Source organism: Gigantopelta aegis, chromosome 3, assembly GCF_016097555.1.
Source record: "Gigantopelta aegis isolate Gae_Host chromosome 3, Gae_host_genome, whole genome shotgun sequence".
NCBI lineage: Eukaryota > Metazoa > Mollusca > Gastropoda > Neomphalida > Peltospiridae > Gigantopelta > Gigantopelta aegis.
Window position 1 is genome coordinate 76,691,670 of NC_054701.1, and position 18,917 is coordinate 76,710,586.

The 18,917-nt window shown below is 36.5% G+C and overlaps 1 protein-coding gene across 1 annotated transcript in view; it reads left to right on the forward strand.

Annotated features, from left to right (window-relative positions):
* The window catches only part of LOC121392693 (dual serine/threonine and tyrosine protein kinase-like), a 36,621-nt gene extending 34,092 nt beyond the window's left edge, over positions 1 to 2,529 (forward strand). The window contains exon 13 of the mRNA XM_041523801.1: positions 1,883 to 2,529. Within this exon, the coding sequence (XP_041379735.1) occupies positions 1,883 to 2,118 (236 nt within the window). The 3' untranslated portion in view covers positions 2,119 to 2,529. The remainder of the gene's footprint in view (positions 1 to 1,882) is intronic.
* The last annotated feature ends 16,388 nt before the right edge of the window (positions 2,530 to 18,917 follow it).

The window sequence follows — 18,917 nt, forward strand, 5'->3', positions numbered from 1 at the left end:
CTATTTGTCAGTGTGACGTAGTAATGGGTCTCAGGAAGATCACCCTCCATGGACTCCCCAAGTGTTTTTTCTCCCATCTCAACTAGTACTGTCCTAACTATGGGAAAGTGCATTTAAAAGATAGATCCTTTGCTACTTGTACTTGGTAGCAGAAGGTTCTTTTTCCCTCTCTGTCTCTGTGTGTGTGTGTGTCGGTCTCTCTTTCTATCTCTTTCTCCCACTCTCTCTCTTTGTCTCTCTCCCCTTTGCCCCTCTCTCCTTCCCTCCCTCTCTTTGTGTCTCTGTTTCTCTCCATCCCTCTCTCTTTCCTTCTTTCTCTCTTTCTTTCTTCCTGGTGTCAAGGTGACTGGTTGTTAGATAGGAGATTAACATAGTTTAAACTATGCGGAAATGATGTTAAACTAATCTTGTGTAATCTAATCTACATGTAACTATGGTGCAAAGTCTTCAGATTCTAAAGATCATTTCAGCTTTGTGTTTTTAAATAGGTATCATATTCCTGTGTGTAGCTCAGTGCTTGCAAATTGGTATGTAAGTCCTAGGTGTAGGAAAAACATTTATTAGATTTCATGATGCTTATTGATAAAAACAACTTGACTAATGGCAGCATAGGTTACCAGGCCCAATGGCAGCATCAGTAGATTTGTTTTGTGGTGCCAGAATTTTAGCTCAGTGGTAGAACACTTGCTTAAGATCTGATGGGCCACAGAATGGAAGGAAGGAAATGTTTTATTTAATATTGCACTCAACACATTTTATTTATGGTTATATGGCATCAGACATATGGTTAAGGACCACACAGATATTGAGAGAGGAAACCCGCTGTTGCCACTTCATGGGCTACTCTAGCAGCAAGGTATCTTTTATATGCACCAACCCACAGGCAGGATAGTACATATCACGGCCTTTGTTACACCAGTTGTGGAGCACTGGTTGGAACAAGAAATAGCCCAATGGGTCCACTGACGGGGATCGATACTAGACTGACCGCGTATCAAGCGAATGCTTTACCACTGGGCTACATCCCATCCCCAGGCCGCAGAATGGATCACCCTTGGTATATGGGAAGGGAGTGTCCCAACCAATGTACCACAACTGCCCTGTCTTTGGGAAAATGCATATAATAATAATAATAATAATAATAATAATACTGTCCTTGATGTAACAGTATTGGGATACTGGTTGTCACTACTTAATCAGGGTTTCTGTCAGAGGATAAAACAAGTATGGCACCATACCCAAATTTGTTTGCAGATTTTTTTTTTTAAAGTTAACCTTTTGACAAAATTAATTACTCTTATCATTAATGTATGATGTTCCTAACCCTAACCCTGAACATAACACATTTTCTTTCTTGATTGTGGTTGCATTCATTTCCATAGCGCCATACCCAAAAAGTTCTTTCTGGCAGAAACACCGACTTTTAAAGACCCAGCAATACATTTTCAGGATTTGTTTTCCCATGGTCATTTTCATATATTTTATAACATTCATTGTAAACTGATGGTGAATATGTTCCGTAATGTGATTGACAGGTTAATTACATTGTTTTGCTGGCATCAAATAGACTATAAATCTAGTAACTAGTAACATTATCAGAAAGTGACGTTATTAGTAAGTGGGGGCAGGAAAGTTAACTGTTCATGGTTAATTATATGGCCAATTCAGTTTTTAACCTCAGACTAACACCTTCAGTCTAAAATGACATTTGCGAGAATCAAATAGACATTTACATCTGAAAATGTAAAAAATCCACATTTGGTTGTCTACTAATTACCTCATATCTTGTGTACTTGTATGTCTCTTGTTTAAATATATTTACAGTCTGATGGTGTCAAATAAATCATGAATTTTTATTTACATGTATTTAATTCTATTTTAGGGTTACGGCCGGAGAAACATCCTCTGTTTGATGAAGACTGCTGGGTGCTCATGCAGTCATGCTGGGATAAATATCCAAATCTTCGTCCCCATCTTGGTGACGTGCAGACCACATTAGCATCCATCTTCGAGAGATTCAGAAAGACCACTCCATTGCCTAGCAAGCCTAGAGATAATAAACATTCTTCATGCAATATTTCTAAACATCCACATCATTATCATCATCATGCCAAATAAGATAAGATGTCTCATCGACAGATCCTGAAAGACCTTCGATTGCCTAGCCAAACAAGGAGAGACTAGACATTGTGCATTGCAATATTTCAAAACACCCTTATCATCATGCTGAATAAGATATCTCTTCGACAGATGCTGAAAGACCTTTCATTGCCTAGCCAAACAAGGAGAGACTAGACATTGTGCATGCAATATTTCAAAACACCCTTATCATCATGCTGAATAAGATATCTCTTCGACAGATGCTGAAAGACCTTCATTGCCTAGCCAAACAAGGAAAGACTAAGGTCGATGATAGTCACTTTTCGCACCCTTGTTTTGGCTTCATACACAGTAAATAAAACATATCCAATGGTAATTTTTTGATCTGATATATTTGTCAAAAGGTACTTTTTATTTCTTTCATCTTTTGAAACTTAAAATTAATATTTTGTCCAGAATTATGAAAAATAACAAAATACCAACCTGTAAACAACAACGTCCGCTTGTTATAGAAATTTGACAGGGGTCAAAGGTTAGTAGACCAGTTTTTATTTTAATGTGGCAAAGCATTGTAATAATATAGCTAATTTTGAATTTGAATGATGTCAGTATTCCAATGACATCACTTTGAATCGCCTTTCAATATCCATACACGGAGTACATGACGTTTCGGTTTTAAGAATGCTGAAAAAATTCCAATGCAAACTTGCTATTGAAATTTTTTTGTTTGAACATTACTAATGCATCTGAATGTGTTTGAAGAAAATCTTGTGATTAAAAAAATTGTACCTTTTACGAAATATGGATTTCAAGTGAAATTACGGTAAGATATGCTATATTTATTGTGTACGAACCCAAAACAATGATGCGAAAAGTGACTGTCGTCAACCTTAGACATTGTGCATGCAATATTTCAAAATATCACTGTCATCATGCTGAATGGATGTCTGACTGCTGTAGATTAGAAAAACTTGGTTTTGAGTAGCTTTTGTGCTCTAATTTATTATACATGTAGGCTGAAATGATCAAATATGCAATATATGTTGTATCATTTATTCACTTACAATGTAGCTCTTTGCTTACTGCTAAAAATCTGGGGGAAACAAAGAAAAAAAGACCACAACCCTAATCCTTGCCACTGTCAAAATTATTATAAATGTTTGGATGGGCTTCAGTGATTTTATTTATTAATATGATAGTTGGGTGAGAGTAATTTAAATCTGGATTGAAATTTCCACTGGGCAGCAAATCATGATGATAGTTGCTCAGGAAGATGTAGCACTGGGCAGCAAATCATGATGATAGTTGCTCAGGAAGATGTAGCACTGGGCAGCAAATCATGATGATAGTTGCTCAGGAAGATTTAGCACTGGGCAGCAAATCATGATGATAGTTGCTCAGGAAGATGTAGCACTTGGCAGCAAATCATGATGATAGTTGCTCAGGAAGATGTAGCACTGGGCAGCAAATCATGATGATAGTTGCTCAGGAAGATGTAGCACTGGGCAGCAAATCATGATGATAGTTGCTCAGGAAGATGTAGCACTGGGCAGTAAATCATGATGATAGTTGCTCAGGAAGATGTAGCACTGGGCAGCAAATCATGATGATAGTTGCTCAGGAAGATGTAGCACTGGGCAGCAATTGCTGCCAGCAGTATCCAAAGAGTTGGGGGTGGGGGGGGGGGGGGGGGGAAAAGAAGAAGAAGAAGAAACTCCACAAGTAAATAGTGCAGGGACCATATGTTATCATAGTTTGTTTGCAAACATATTTTGTTATACAGAGAACAAAAGAATTGGGCACAAGTATGACAACTTACGAGGCCCTATTCTATATTCATACAATATACTTGGCGACTTGTAAATATAAACTACATATACATGTTCATGTATACATTCAAGGATAACCATGGTATCATGTTTGTCCATACATCTGTCAATCTGTTGTATTGTATGGATGAGGTGTGTGTCCCATGGATACAGTCTATTTTCGGTATGTCATTTTCCTCTGAACAAATTTTCAGTATTTGTTTTGAACACATTACAGGCACTGACCCTAGTTACCAGGCAATATAAAACTTGTCCAGCTATTTCAAATTCACCCTAAAGTTACACATTACTCTGGCATTGAAATGAGCTTAGTGTACAGTTAATCCATTTACAGGTTACCACAAATTTACAGGCCAGAGCACTGTTTTACAAAGCGATCTTAGCACTAAGTGCATTAGGTACATATACATGTAGCTGTGCACTTAAGATGATTTTAGCACTACGATTGCTTCGTAAAAATAAGGCCTAGGCTAGTAGCCTATAAATTATGACAGTTTATGAAGTTTACAATTACAATCATCATTTCTTCACAGACATTCTGGTACTTTTATTTGTTCTTAATTTGGATCTCTATTCTCATTGTATTAATATTTGTGTGTGTAAATTTATATTTAAGCAGCACACAACTGATCGAAATAGTGGTGCTTTTGTTCAAATTTTTTTGTAGAGAACGAAGTACTGTTTTCGACTTTCTTGACGTGGTGACTTATTTCGATGCGTGGTTACATAGAATATCTTGCTAATGTTATCAGTTTGTTACGTCCAAAGTGTTTCTGGTTATCCTGGTGTTTGTACTAGCTCAAAACTTATTTTATATAAAATTGAAAAGATACATAGCTTGGAAACTAGGGTAAGTGCCTTAATTAAAGCAAAATGGATATACATGTACAGTATTGATATGGATTAATCACCAACTTGTTGTAATGTAAATGTTTACAGATATGCCTGTGTAAAAAAAAAAAAAAGTAGAAAAAAACCACCTGAATATAATACTGAATTAGTGAACCTATGTGATATATCTTTACTATAACCTTTTTGTATTTGATGCATTTTGTCTACTTTTGTGTTCATTAGATATCATGTTTATTACATAAGTCTTTCAACAAAAAGTGTGAGTTCATTTTCTTTTTATATGTCACCTGATCTCTAACCTATGACACTTCCCCCCCCCCCCCCCCCGCCCCTTCATGTCAGTGGACTGGTCCAAACATTAAAAAAACATATGGGTTACAATCTTCCAGAACAGACATAGTAATTTTTTCATTCTTTCATCTTTTCTTGTCTATTCGGAACTTTTGAGGGCGGCACATAGCCCAGTGGTAAAGTGCTCACCTGATGTGCGGTCAGTCTGGGATCGATCCCTGTCGGTGGCCCATTGGGCTATTTCTCGTTCTTACCAGTGCACCACAACTGGTACATCCAAGGCCATGGTTTGTGCTATCCTGTATGTGAGATAGTGCATATAAAAGATCCCTTGTTACTAATGAAAAAAATATTGTCCTGCGATATATATGGAAGGACAAAAAAATTACCAAATGTTTGACATCCCATTGTCGATGATTAATAAATCAATGTGCTCTAGTAGTGTTATTAAACAAAACAAACTTTAACTTTTTGTATTGATTTGCCATAGGTCAGAGGTCAGGTTACATATTCATGAGAAAGAGAAAATGTTTTAAGTTTACGTCATTGATTTGTAAAAACTGTGCTTCCTTTAGTGAGTCTTGCAATAAATATGTTTCAAGCAAGACCATTTAAAATTAGTGCTTTAATGTGCGGGGCGCTGGTGGGGTGTGTTCTTTGTGTTTACAATAGGAATTAAAATTAGTGCTTTAATGTGCTGGGTAGTGGTGGGGTGTGTTCTTTGTGTTTACAATATCAATTAAAAAAGTTGTATGTACTTTAAAAATGTATAATGAAAATGGCTTTGACTTTAATCGGCTTAACATATTTTTATTGACAAAAACATGACATGTAGAAATGTTCTTAAAATCGAGCCAGCAACTTAAAGACTATTACTCTTACAGTCGTGACTATTATACTGACCTATATCTTTAAAGTTATTCAATTTCATGATTGCACAGTAGGTCGCTGTGACCTATTTGTTATTTCTATAGCATATCATTTCTATAATGTTTATTTACATGACATGTAGAAATGTTCCCATAATCAAGCAAATGACTTATTACTGTTAAAGTAGTGACCAACCTTGACCTATATTTTAAAAGTTATTCAGTTACATGTACATGATCACACTAGGTAGCTGTGACCTACTTGTACTTATTATATCTACGACACTTATTTTTCACAAATATTTTTTTAAAATCTTCTAGTCATGAATTGTGTGTAAATATTCATCATGCTAAATATCGGTAACAAGGTCTTTCAAGCAAGCTTTGCTTACCTTAGCTTTGTTACTTTTGTGCCATTAGTCATTTTGGAATTAATCATTTGTACGTCTTGTTTTACAGCATCTTGCCAAGAATCCACATCGGACATTGGGTACATGTATATAAATGTTATAGTATATTATTATAAAACCAGTCTGTAAAACTGATTGTGAAGATTCTGTAGTTTATAAAATACCTAGACATTTAGATGAGCCTTGTAAACACTGTAAATATAGCTCTATGTATTTTTGTCATTTCATTTCATTTGAACTTATTTTCGTGCTTATATCCAATTAAGGTTCAAGCACAATGTCCTGGGCACACACCTCAGATATCTGTCCAGGACAGTAGATTAGTTGTAAGTGGTTAGTGAGAGAGAAGAGGGTGTAGTGGTCTTACACCTACTCATTGAGTCATTAAAACTCGCTCTGGGTGGAAGCCGGTACTGAGCTGCGAACCCAGTACCTACCAGCCTTATGTCCGATGGCTTAACCACGACACCACCGAGGCTGGTATTTTTGTCAGAAAACTTGCAACCAATGAATTTCATCAAGGGATGTAACTTGGATGTTGGTTACATTTTATGAATTAATTATACTGTGAAACCTGTCTAAACCAGACCCTGAACAAACCAGAATCCTGTCAAAACTGGCCAAGTTTCATAGTCAAAAAATTTCTAAATTCTAAAACGCGATTCTCTAAACATCGGATCCTGTCTAAATTCTAAAACGCGATTCTCTAAACACCGGATCCTGTCTAAATTCTAAAACGCGATTCTCTAAACACCGGATCCTGTCTAAATTCTAAAACGCGATTCTCTAAACACCGGATCCTGTCTAAATTCTAAAACGCGATTCTCTAAACACTGGATCCTGTCTAAATTCTAAAACGCGATTCTCTAAACACTGGATCCTGTCTAAATTCTAAAATGCGATTCTCTAAACACCGGATTCTGTCTAAATTGGATAAATATTAGGTCCCTGGCATGGTCCGGTTGAGGGTGAGGCATAGCCCAGTGGTACAGCGCTCGCTTGATGCGCGGTCAGTTTGGGATCGATCCCCGTCGGTGGGCCTATTGTGCTATTTTTCGCTCCATTCGGTGCACCACGACTGGTATATCAAAGACCTTGGTATGTACTACCCTGTCTATGGGATGGTGCATATAAAAGATCCCTTGCTGCTAATTAAAAAGAGTAGCCCATGAAGTGGCGATAGCGGGTTTCCTCTCTCAATATCTGTGTGGTCTTTAACCATTTGTCTGACGCCATGTAACCGTAAATAAAATGTGTTGAGTGTGTCGTTAAATAAACCATTTCTTTTGATCTGGTTGAGACAGCTTTCACTGTATCAGGATCAATGACATTGTTTATTTAAGCTGTTAACATAGACAGTAACTTTGAATACACAGCATCCTATTTTAAAAGATAAACAACACTATGGTGGTACAGTTTCTGTTCTTCAGAAATGTCCTCTTTAATTCACATTTATATTTATTTTTCAATAATTAAATTTCCATTTTATTCATGACAGTCCAGCCATAGCAACGCAAGTTCGTTCATTTCTCAATCAACTTTAAAAAATAACATTGTTAGAGAACGTCATGACATCACTTTACAGGCTGTTAGTATTTTGTATTATTGAGTATTATTGTCCAAGAAGAAAAAAAAATGAATTCAACATAAAATATGTTTTTGTTTGTGTTATTATTAATAAGTATGTTTCAATTTTAATAATGAGGCTTGTCTGTTGTTTCTTTTAGATTCATCCGGATATGAACGGCTTCACTAATTCTCAGTTTCTACATGCAGTTTTTTTTTTGGCGGGGGTGGGTTTCATACCCTGATTACTCTAAAAGAAATAATCCATAATTATACATGTAATCTTGACAAAAGCTCTGCTGCAATATCATTTATTATTTATGTACTTAAAAAAAATATATATATATATACATTTGTGTCTGTGTGTCTGTGTGTGTGTGTGTGTGTGTGTGTGTATATATATATATATATATATATATATATATATATATATATATACTCAACAAAATTAATTAAGGGCCAGTAGATATGTGGGGCCAATTCTTTATGGTACGAAATACGTTTGTTTTTGGTTTTACAATGCATACAAAGTTAACATGCTTCACTGGGCAAAATTTACTCAATGTTTAGAAATCAACAGTGATCAGAACATGCTCACACAATATGTTATATAGCCAGTAACACAAGCAAAAAAAGACCCAAAAAGTCTAATGGCCCTGGATTAATTTTGTCGATTTGGTTTGTCACTGACGTTATTATTGATAATAATGTCCTGAATATTTATTAATCATTTCAAAGCCTTTCTAGAAGTATGAAGTACAGTCAAACCTGCTCTAGTGGCCACCTGTGTTAACTGGCCACATGTTTCTCCCAAATTGCAGCAACCTGTTTCGAAGGCCACGTTTTGATACTCTTAAATCATTTAATAGTATAAACTGAACTGTATTAAGCAGCCACCTGACTTAAAAGACAACCATTTATTCTCTAAACTCATATAATACAGTATAAACTGACCTGTATTAAGCAGCCACTTGTGTTAAAAGGCCACATTTTTATTATCCCAAATCATGCATGTATTAGGGGTGGGAATTCTCCTCAGATCAGTTGTTTTCCTCTCATGGAACATTGCGTTTCCTGACATTTTAATCGTCTTTTCCTCCAAAATGTGTCAGATGGCACAGATTTTAACCTAGGATTTCAAGAATTTCCGGGACCCCTCTAGATTTCCACTTTTTTACAGTTCACCAATTCCCACCCCTGATGTATATAATACAGTATAAAACCACTTGTGTTAAAAGGCCACAGGCCAAATTTACAAAGCCTGTGTTTCGTAAACGCAGGTGTTTAAGCATTGTAAGTACATGTAGTTACACACGAGACATAAACAGGTGTTTAAGCATTGTAAGTACATGTAGTTACACACATAAGACTTAAACAGGTGTTGTAAATTCAGCCCCACATTTTTGTTGCCATCTAATATAGTATAAGCTGACCTGTATTAAGCAGCCACCTGTCGTAAAAGGCCACATTTTGATACTCACTTTAGTGGCTGCTTTGCTTAAGCTCAACAGGTTTGACTAGTTGCAAGATTTAAATTTCCATGCTTGTATTGAACCTAGATTAAAGCACACACTCTGTGGACACACATCTCAGTTTTTCCTGTTGAGAACAAAGAATAATATCCTCAACACCAAAAGAAATGCAAATCTCAGTTATAGTCGGTTCGTAATTAGAATAGATGCACGCAGTTACAAACACTCAATTCAGTGGAATTATAAACGGTATACAGTGAAACCTCTCTAAACTGGACACCCTCGGTACCAAGTAAAAAGTCAAATTTTTATGAGGTATCCAATTTAGAGAGGTTCTCTACTGCATAGATATTTAAAAAGGTTCCATGAAAAACATCTGGTTTTGAGGGAATTCCAGTTTACAGTGTCCGGTTTTGAGAGGTTTCACTCTATCGACCTGTATTTCTCCTGAACCTCAATATGTGTTAATTCCTTCTTTTAAAAAAAAAAAAAAAAAAATTAATGCTACAGCTAAAAATTAGGTTCATATTTCTTTTGGTGTCGATTATAGGTTAGTGTAATGTTGGTGAATGAGTAGTCTGTGTAGTGGCATGCATACACCTCTCTGTGGAGTTGGGCATTCACTTTGGTTTCAAGTCTGTACTGATATATACCGAACAACAAAAGAAACGCAAGTATTTTAATTTTTAAACATTTTATGATAAAATTAATTTGTTAAACAGGGGCCCTATTTTCGAAGCCATCTTAGCGCTACGAAATCGTAAAACCGTCATAGGTTGTGATGTCACTACAGTGCACGCCATAGTGACGTCATAGCTTACGATGATTTCACGATTTCGTAGGCTAAGATAGCTTCAAAAATATGGGCCCTGATTCTCAAAATGGGCCTAAAATGTTTACAAGACATTGATAATTTTAATAGATACGAAAACTAATGGGATTCAAACTGAACAATTTTAAATAAAATTAAAGGAAAACAAAAAACTAATATTTGCGTTTATTGTGTTGGTCGGTATATAATCCCAGTACATATCGGGTCTTAAACCAGATAACTGGTGCTCTGTGGTTGATAGGTTTCAGTTGTTTTCTTAATAAAAGGATCTGATTTAGTCCAAAGAATTACATGAGAGCATTATCGACTTGTCAATTGTAAATATATCCAGGATAAAAGACAAGAATATTTGTTTAGGTTCATGTCTGTTCACCGCTATCTGAATTAATTTAGGGACGTGTTAATTTCATGATCTACAGTATTTATTTTTCATGAAAAAAAAACCCAGAACATTTTAATCAATAACTATACTTTTAGTATTTATAATGTATTGATATTTCAACACTTGGTCTACAGTGTAAGAGAAACCCCAACTCCCACCACATACATAGGCTTTTCCTACCAAATAGCCGCAATCTTGAGTACATTAATTATTTGGGGGTTTTAAGCATTTATAATAGACTATTTAGTTCTATACAATATAAATTGATAATAAAAACACAAGTTTAATTTTATAACAACTGTTACAGTAGTGGATTGTGAATGTTCTTTGATAGGTGGGCAGAACTGAAGGTTTAAATAGAAAGTTGAAAACTAACGTTTGTTTTGTTTAACGATGCCACTAGAGCACATTGATTAATTAATTACCGACTATCCCATGTCAAACATTTGGTAATTCTAAAAAATAGTCTTCAGAGGAAACTATCTACATTTTTCCATTAGCAGCAAGGGATCTTTTATATGCATTTTCTCATAGACAGGACAGCACATACCATGGCCTTTATTACTAGTATACCAGGCACTTGTTGGGACAGAAAACCCAAATGGGTCCACTGAGGAAGTTTGATCCTACAACCCGAGCACTTAAGGCCAATACTTTTATTGACAGAGTTAAATCACACTTCCTTTAAATAAAAAATAAAAAAGTTTTATTTAACGACGCACTCAACACATTTTAATTATGGTTATATGGCATCGGACATATGGTTAAAGACCACAAAGATATTGAGAGGAAACCCACTGTCGCCACTTCATGAGCTACTCTTTTTCGATTAGCAGCAAGGGATCTTTTATATGCACCATCCCACAGACAGGGTAGTACATACCACGGCCTTTGATATGCCAGTCGTGGTGCAAGCGGTAGTGTGTCCGCCTGTGAAGTGGTCGGTCATCGGATCGATCATTCTCAGTAGACCCATTCGCAGTTTGAACTATTTTCCGTTCCAACCAGTGGTCCACAACTGGTTCATCAAAGGCTGTGGTATGTGCTGTCCTGTCTGGGAAAGTGCATGTAAAAGACCCCTTGCTGCTTATTGGAAAGAGTAGCCTATGTGGCGGCAGCAGGTTTCGTCTAAAGAAATATGTTTGACGTCCAATAGCCAATGATAAGATAAAAATGAATGTGCTCTAGTGGCGTCGTTAAATAAAACAAACTTTCCTTTCCTTTAAATAGAACACCTTGTACTTAGTGTTTTGATTTATAATGACTTTAAAACTAGTGTGTTTATGTTACTTAATACCTAATCAACACTGTGTGTTTGTCTTGTTTTCATGGCATTTAAAAATGTTTGTTTATTGTTGTTAAAAACATGATTGTATACTTAGAAACTATGGATGCAGTAGAACAATATATTTATGGAATACTAGTATACGTTAATTTCAAGTCTTCCACACTCCCATCGCACTTGTATATTTGTGAAATCTACACTTGTATATTTGTGAAATCTACAACCTGTAATGTGTTAAGGCTTGTTTTAGTGTTTTCCACATGAACAGTCTTATTGTCTTTTTTTCTTCTTTTTTTTAAAAGTCTTATTGTCTTAGTGTCATACAGTAACATTGTGTTTTGTTGATTAATGTATGTGTGTTAACCATGAAGACTTAACGATGAGATTTAGAAATGAAGATTGTTCATATTGTTGTGAAACACCTATAGAGCCGAATTTACATAAAAGTAACTATCAGGCATTTATTTTAGATGTGTTAGAGCCATTCACAATTATTTATATATTCAACAGTATATAAGACTATAATCTCTTCTTCTTTTTTTGTATTCCATCACTGGTACAAGAATATGTACAAATATTTTTATTTTATAAGGAATATGTTTATCAATTTAGGGTTTTTTTTGCATTAACCGCCATCCCCTTGCATACAGTGTGTATGCAGGGCATGGTCATGAAAATGTTAATGATTTTCAACATCCACTAAATCATAAACCTGGACAAAATAAAAAAATTGAGACTAGAAATCTGTATTTATTGTAAATCATAAATTATAGCATGGCTGTATAGGAAAGATACACATTATTAAGGGATAACTATGTTTTTATAAAATCGGCCTTTAGACATTTGTTTATGTTCACTTTACAGTGAGAATTGAACCACTCTGTGATAGCATGTTGTTCTGATTATGGGTGATGGTTACACACAGATATCACTATATCTGTTGTGTTTGAGATACTCTTTGAGAAAATAAAATCTTCCACAATTGTTCAAAAATAAAATTGTTGAACTACATAAAGACATGTGTGATGAATTACTGATTCTCGTTGGTGAATTAGGTCGTTGTTGTTGGGCTTTTTTCACCTGCAAGACTGCAAGTTTTGTGTACATTGTCCATAGGCATGTCTCCAGATGTACACACTTTACTAGTAGTATATTAATATTTGGGTGACATTTAGTTTGCCAAAAGGTTGTGCTACCTCTGCTTGTGTCAGTCACTTCTGGTCATTTGAATCTGCTAACAGTTGTGTGTGTGTGTGTGAGAGAGAGAGAGAGAGAGAGAGAGAGAGAGAGAGAGAGAGAGAGAGAGAGAGAGAGAGAGAGGTATTATGTGAGTGTGTACATGTATGTGTGCATTGTGTATACATTTGTGTGTGTGTGTACACGGCCGTGTGTGTGTGTCAGTGTGTTACTGTATATTCTTGTATACTACACAACCTTCTATTATGTAACAGCTGTTTCAGAGGTAATCATAATTTATGAAAGTACTTACGTATTATTTACATTACAAACATTTCTGGCATGTCCATCACCAATAATAAGATTTCGGCACCTCCCACCTAATTGACATTTGATCATTTCTACAGCAGCCCTCACTTTAACTTTTTACAAAGCTGTTCTGGGTATTTTCAGCTTAATTTCCAATACACAATACAAACTTTCTTTATTTTCAACTTGGTATACAACATACCTTGTGTATATTCAACATTGTATTTAATACAAAATTTGTCTTGTATATTTTCAACTTTGTATGCAACAAAAATCTTCTTTTTTCTTCTTGGTTTAATTATTTTCATCTTTGTCTACCACACATATTGTTTTGTGTATTTTCAGCATATATTATCTAACTTATCCAAAGTCCTTTATGCATTTTTATTGTACTAATGATAATCAAGCTTCCTTAAAGCCACTAGCACTACTTTTAGCAGTATAAAGTGTGTTTGGCTGTGACAACATTTTTACCATCAACTTACTTATTACTTCAAATGTTTTGGCTTCAATTATCAATTTTGACAAAGCCAACATGCTTTTGGTCATCCTGGTGTTTGTGGTTGCTCAAAATTAATTTGAATGTAACACAAGAAATGTAGAAACCTCAAAATGTAGGGTCAGTGGCTTTAAGTGCATTTTTTTGGTGCAATAACAATATATAAATAAAGGTTTTCATCAATTACATTTAAATTCCTTTGTTGTTTTTGATATCATTTTGCTGAAGCCATTCTATAGTTGTGTTTAATATGCTTATCATATTGGTATTCGATGGTAATAAATAAAACTTGCTATTCATGTGTTTTGTAATTTGTAATAGTGAATTATATAATATTAATGTTGCTTTGGTACTGGTTGTGACGGGCGGAAGTAACCAATTGGTCCACTGAGGTGTTTAAGAATGTATAAAGACGGTATATATGATTGTCGTCTGTGGAACCCACTTGTTACAGTTTTTATAAAACAGATCATTGTAAATCGAAACAAAAGACCACAAACAAATTCAAAATGGTAATTCTGTATACGGAATTTGTTTTTAAAAAACGTAATTCTGCGTAAGGCAAACACATTCAAAATCGTAATTCTGCATAAGGCTAACAATCGAAATCGTAATTCTGCGTAAGGCAAACACATTCAAAATCATAATTCTGCATATGGCTAACATTCGAAATCGTTATTTTGCACAAGGCAGATACATTCAAAATCGTAATTTTGCATAAGATAAAGACCAAAGGTAATTTTGACACGGTCGTGACTGGTACAATAAATCACTGTCCTCTTCAGGAGGGTTCATACTTTTTAGTACGTCTTTAAAAGGACTTCTACTTTTGAAATATTTTAATTGCAAAATTCGTTACAAAAAAACAACAACAAAGAAACTACAATGACTCAAAAAAGAAGAAACAAAAAATAAACAATATAACAAACCTCCAAAGATACTGCTTGAAAATTTTACATTTGAGTTCGTTAATCTATAGTTCCAAAAATACGTACCTTTTCTGTTGCTATAAAATCATTTTGAGCTATTTAAAAAAAAAAAAAACCCAGCACGACCAAACACACGTTGGATTTTCGAAAACTGATATCAAGAAGTAATGTAATGTGTAATTCATGTGTAATTCATCAGTACAAAAGCTGTGATACAAAATATTTTACACCAGTAATTAAAGGAAGTAACAGCAGTGCACTGCACACATTAACGAATTATAATAATGAATTGCTGTTACATATATACTGAACAAAATAAGAAACTTCCGCTAACTTTGCTTGAACATAACTTGATGAAAACAAACCGGGGGAATAATTGTTATATATGCGTTTAAAGAGTGTTCCATGATGCATCGTTTGATGCAAAAATAATTGCCATAGGTTAACAGAAACTGGGAGAAATTTTGACCAAGTGTGGTAGGGGTTAAAAAACAATCCACCCACTTAATAACGGGTATGACCACCTCTTGAATTGACCACTGCAGTGCATCGCAGGCGCATAGAATTGACTAAAGTGTTGATTTCTGCCTGTGGAATATTGTTCCATTCCTGAATGAGCGCTTGACGAAGTTCGTTGACGTTAGCGGGTGGGTTGGGACGACGCCTCGATCGTCTGTCCAGACTATCCCAGACATGCTCGATGGGGTTGAGATCAGGGCTTTTAGCGGGCCAGTCATCAATGAAATCAATGTTATTTGTCCTAAGAAAATTTACAGTGTCTAGCTGTATGAGAGGTGGCATTATCATGCTGAAAAATCGAGATGTTGGCGTTGTTATGGAACAGAGGAATGACGTGATGAGCGAGAATGTCATCGCGGTAACGTTGAACATTTAAATTGCCATCAATGACGACTAGTGGTGAACGATAACCATGGGCAATGGCTGCCCAAACCATGACACAACCCCCACCCCCGAAACGATCTCGTTCAAGAACACAACAGTCAGCATAGCGTTCATTTCTCCTACGGTAGACGCGCACCCTGCCATCACCACGTTGTAAAGAAAATCTGGATTCATCCGAAAAAAGAACGGTATTCCAGCGTCGCCGTATCCATCGAGTGTGTACACGTGCCCAAGTAAGACGATGACGTTGCGTTAAAATGCAGCCGACGTAAGGACGTCGTGCATGTAAACCGTTCTCCCGCAGACGATTACGAACAGTTTGCCCACTGATTCGGTTATTATGAAGCCCAGGTGTGTTAGCAGAGCAGTGCCAGTTTGGAATCGATTGCGCAAATGCGTGTTCATGATATAGCGGTCTTGACCACGCGTTGTAACACGCGGACGTCCACGACGTGGCAAGTCGTTGGTGCTTCCTGTCGTTCGAAATCTTACGCGAAGATTTCGTATCGCTCGACTAGAACTCCCAACATGCCTTGCAACGTCTTCTGTCGACATGCCAGCATCAAGCATGCCAATCGCCCGTTCGCGTAAATTATTGGGTATTCTTGGCATACTAAAAATGCTACACTGTAAAAAACGTTAATTTTGTTTACAAATTTTGAAGCGTTTTCGTTCACTTGACAACAATGTCAGTAAGACAAGTAAAACAAATTGACCGAATACTACACGGGACATGTCCAACCATGCATGCACGTGCAAATTGAATTTCACGTTGTCGACGATTAACAGTGCAAAAATAATTGATAAAATTCATAAATCCTGATAATACAGCTCAAGGCTAATACTACCTATATAATTGCATTACACAATGAATTCTTTAACACAACAAATACTATATGTACAAATCGGAAGTTTCTTTTTTTGTTCAGTATATGATTATATAAGCTACACGAGTTTAATGAGATCACAGTTTGACATCATATATACTCTGTCAAAAAAGAAACGCATAGGTGATAGGGAAAAAGAAAAGTGTTTGATTTTACAAAATATTGGGGGGTTTGTACAATGTTGCTGAATGACCATGTTTTTTTAATGTTCCTGGAATGAAACGGCATGCCCATATGCACCCTAAAACAAATTTAACGCACGTTGTGCGACAATTGCAGGAAATCGGCGTGAAATGGTCAGATTTTGGCGAATGCACGTGAAACTTGGGGAAAAGATTGGGTAGTGATGGGTATTTAAAGCTGCAATGCTCGCAATGATGCCTCATTTCAATTTCGACGTAGGCGGGTTACAAGATGCCAAAACTAAGCCTGCCGAATCGAAACATTGCAATAGGCCGCCTCCAGTTAGGTGAATCGCAGTCAGCAGTCGCACACCACATGAACGTCCATCAGAGCACCATTTCACATCTCTGGGACAGGTACCAGCAGTTTGAATCAGCTGAAGACCGGCCCAGAAGTGGAAGACCTCGCATAACAACTGCAGCACAAGATCGCTACATCTGGGTTCTGCACTTGCGTCACCGAAATGCCACAGCAACGAACACTGCTGGACGCATACCTGGTTTGAGAAGGGTGTCTGCACAAACCATTCGGAACCGACTTCGAAAAGCTGGTTTACGGGCTAGGAGTTGGCCCCGTCCTGCGACGTCAACATCGACATTTACGTGTTCGCTGGTGCACGAATGTACAGGGGTGGAACTTGGGAAACTGGCGGCGAGTATGGTTCAGCGACGAGTCACGTTTCCTTCTACAGCGACGTGATGGACGACAACGTGTTTACAGACGCAGCAATGAACGTTTTGCCAACAACTGCGTCGCACAAGTTGACAGATTCGGTGGAGGGAGTATCGTGATGTGGGGAGCCATCTCATACACCGGCAGAAGTGAACTTGTGTTCCTACAAAGCAACCTGACAACTGTACGCTATCGCGATGAAATTCTTCGCTGTCACGTGCTTCCCATTTTGGATCGACAGAGAGAACTCTTTCAGCAGGGCAATACCAGGCCGCATACGGCACGTATAACAATGGATTTCCTACAGAATGAAAACATTAATGTGCTGCCATGGCCATCAAGATCGCCAAATCTCAACCCCATTGAACATCTATGGGACGAACTGGACAGACGTGTACGACAGCGTGACCCGGAGCCTCAGACGCTTCTGCAACTGTCACATGCACTACAGGAAGAATGGGCTAGGATTCCACGTGCCCGGATTCAGAGACTCAACCTATGCCAAGGAGATGTCGCGCAGTGCCGTCAGTCCATAGCAAGAACATTATCAAATACTCATGTCAAATTTGACTGTGACACGATCATAAATAACGAAATTATGCCACTTTGTATTAAAGAGATAATTCCATGAATATTTCGCCTATGCGTTTCTTTTTTGACAGTGTATACAATGAAAATATGTCGTTGAGATTAGTATTCGTCACAGCATCTAAACTTAAGTATACTAAGGATTTAAGGCGTTTCATCGCCAGTAACTAAACCATGTATAACCCCAGCATGCGTGCTTACGTAAACCGCCGACTCCATGGCGTTAACCCCCTATGGTTTGGGCAACTCTCCTTCCTTGCCGTATGTATATATATATACCGTATGGTTTGGAGAATTATGTATAATAATATTTACTGCTATTCAACAACATACACCAACAATGAAGTTGCTGATACTTTTCGCCCTGGTTCTTTTGGGTAAGAGCTCTTTGTTAATTGCATAATTCGTAGCTTAATAGGCCTGTTATTGTGCATGCAAATTTAGGAGTAACAAAAATAACTTAACAAAAACAAATTTATGTTTAAGGATTATATGTTATTCTGACCTAATATGAAGTATAATTTATAATTTTAAACGATTTTTTAGTTATTTTGTTTATACATTTATCCATTTATTATTTTAATCCAGTGATAAATTGAAACATCTAGACTAAATTTTAATGTTGAAATCTATCACATTGTGCACCTTTGTTTCGGCTCCCAAATATCTTGTACGCATTCTAGGCACTGAGATATGATGGCCGAAAGAAAAAATAATATGCTAGCATAACGAAAATCAGACCAGGGTCATACCTAGCTCAAAATTAATGGGTGGATAACATGGGATCAATATGATTTTTTTTTTTTAAATAATTATTGTTTAATAGTTGTTTAAATAATTATTTAAAAAACAAAACAAAAAACAACAACCAAACAATCGGTGC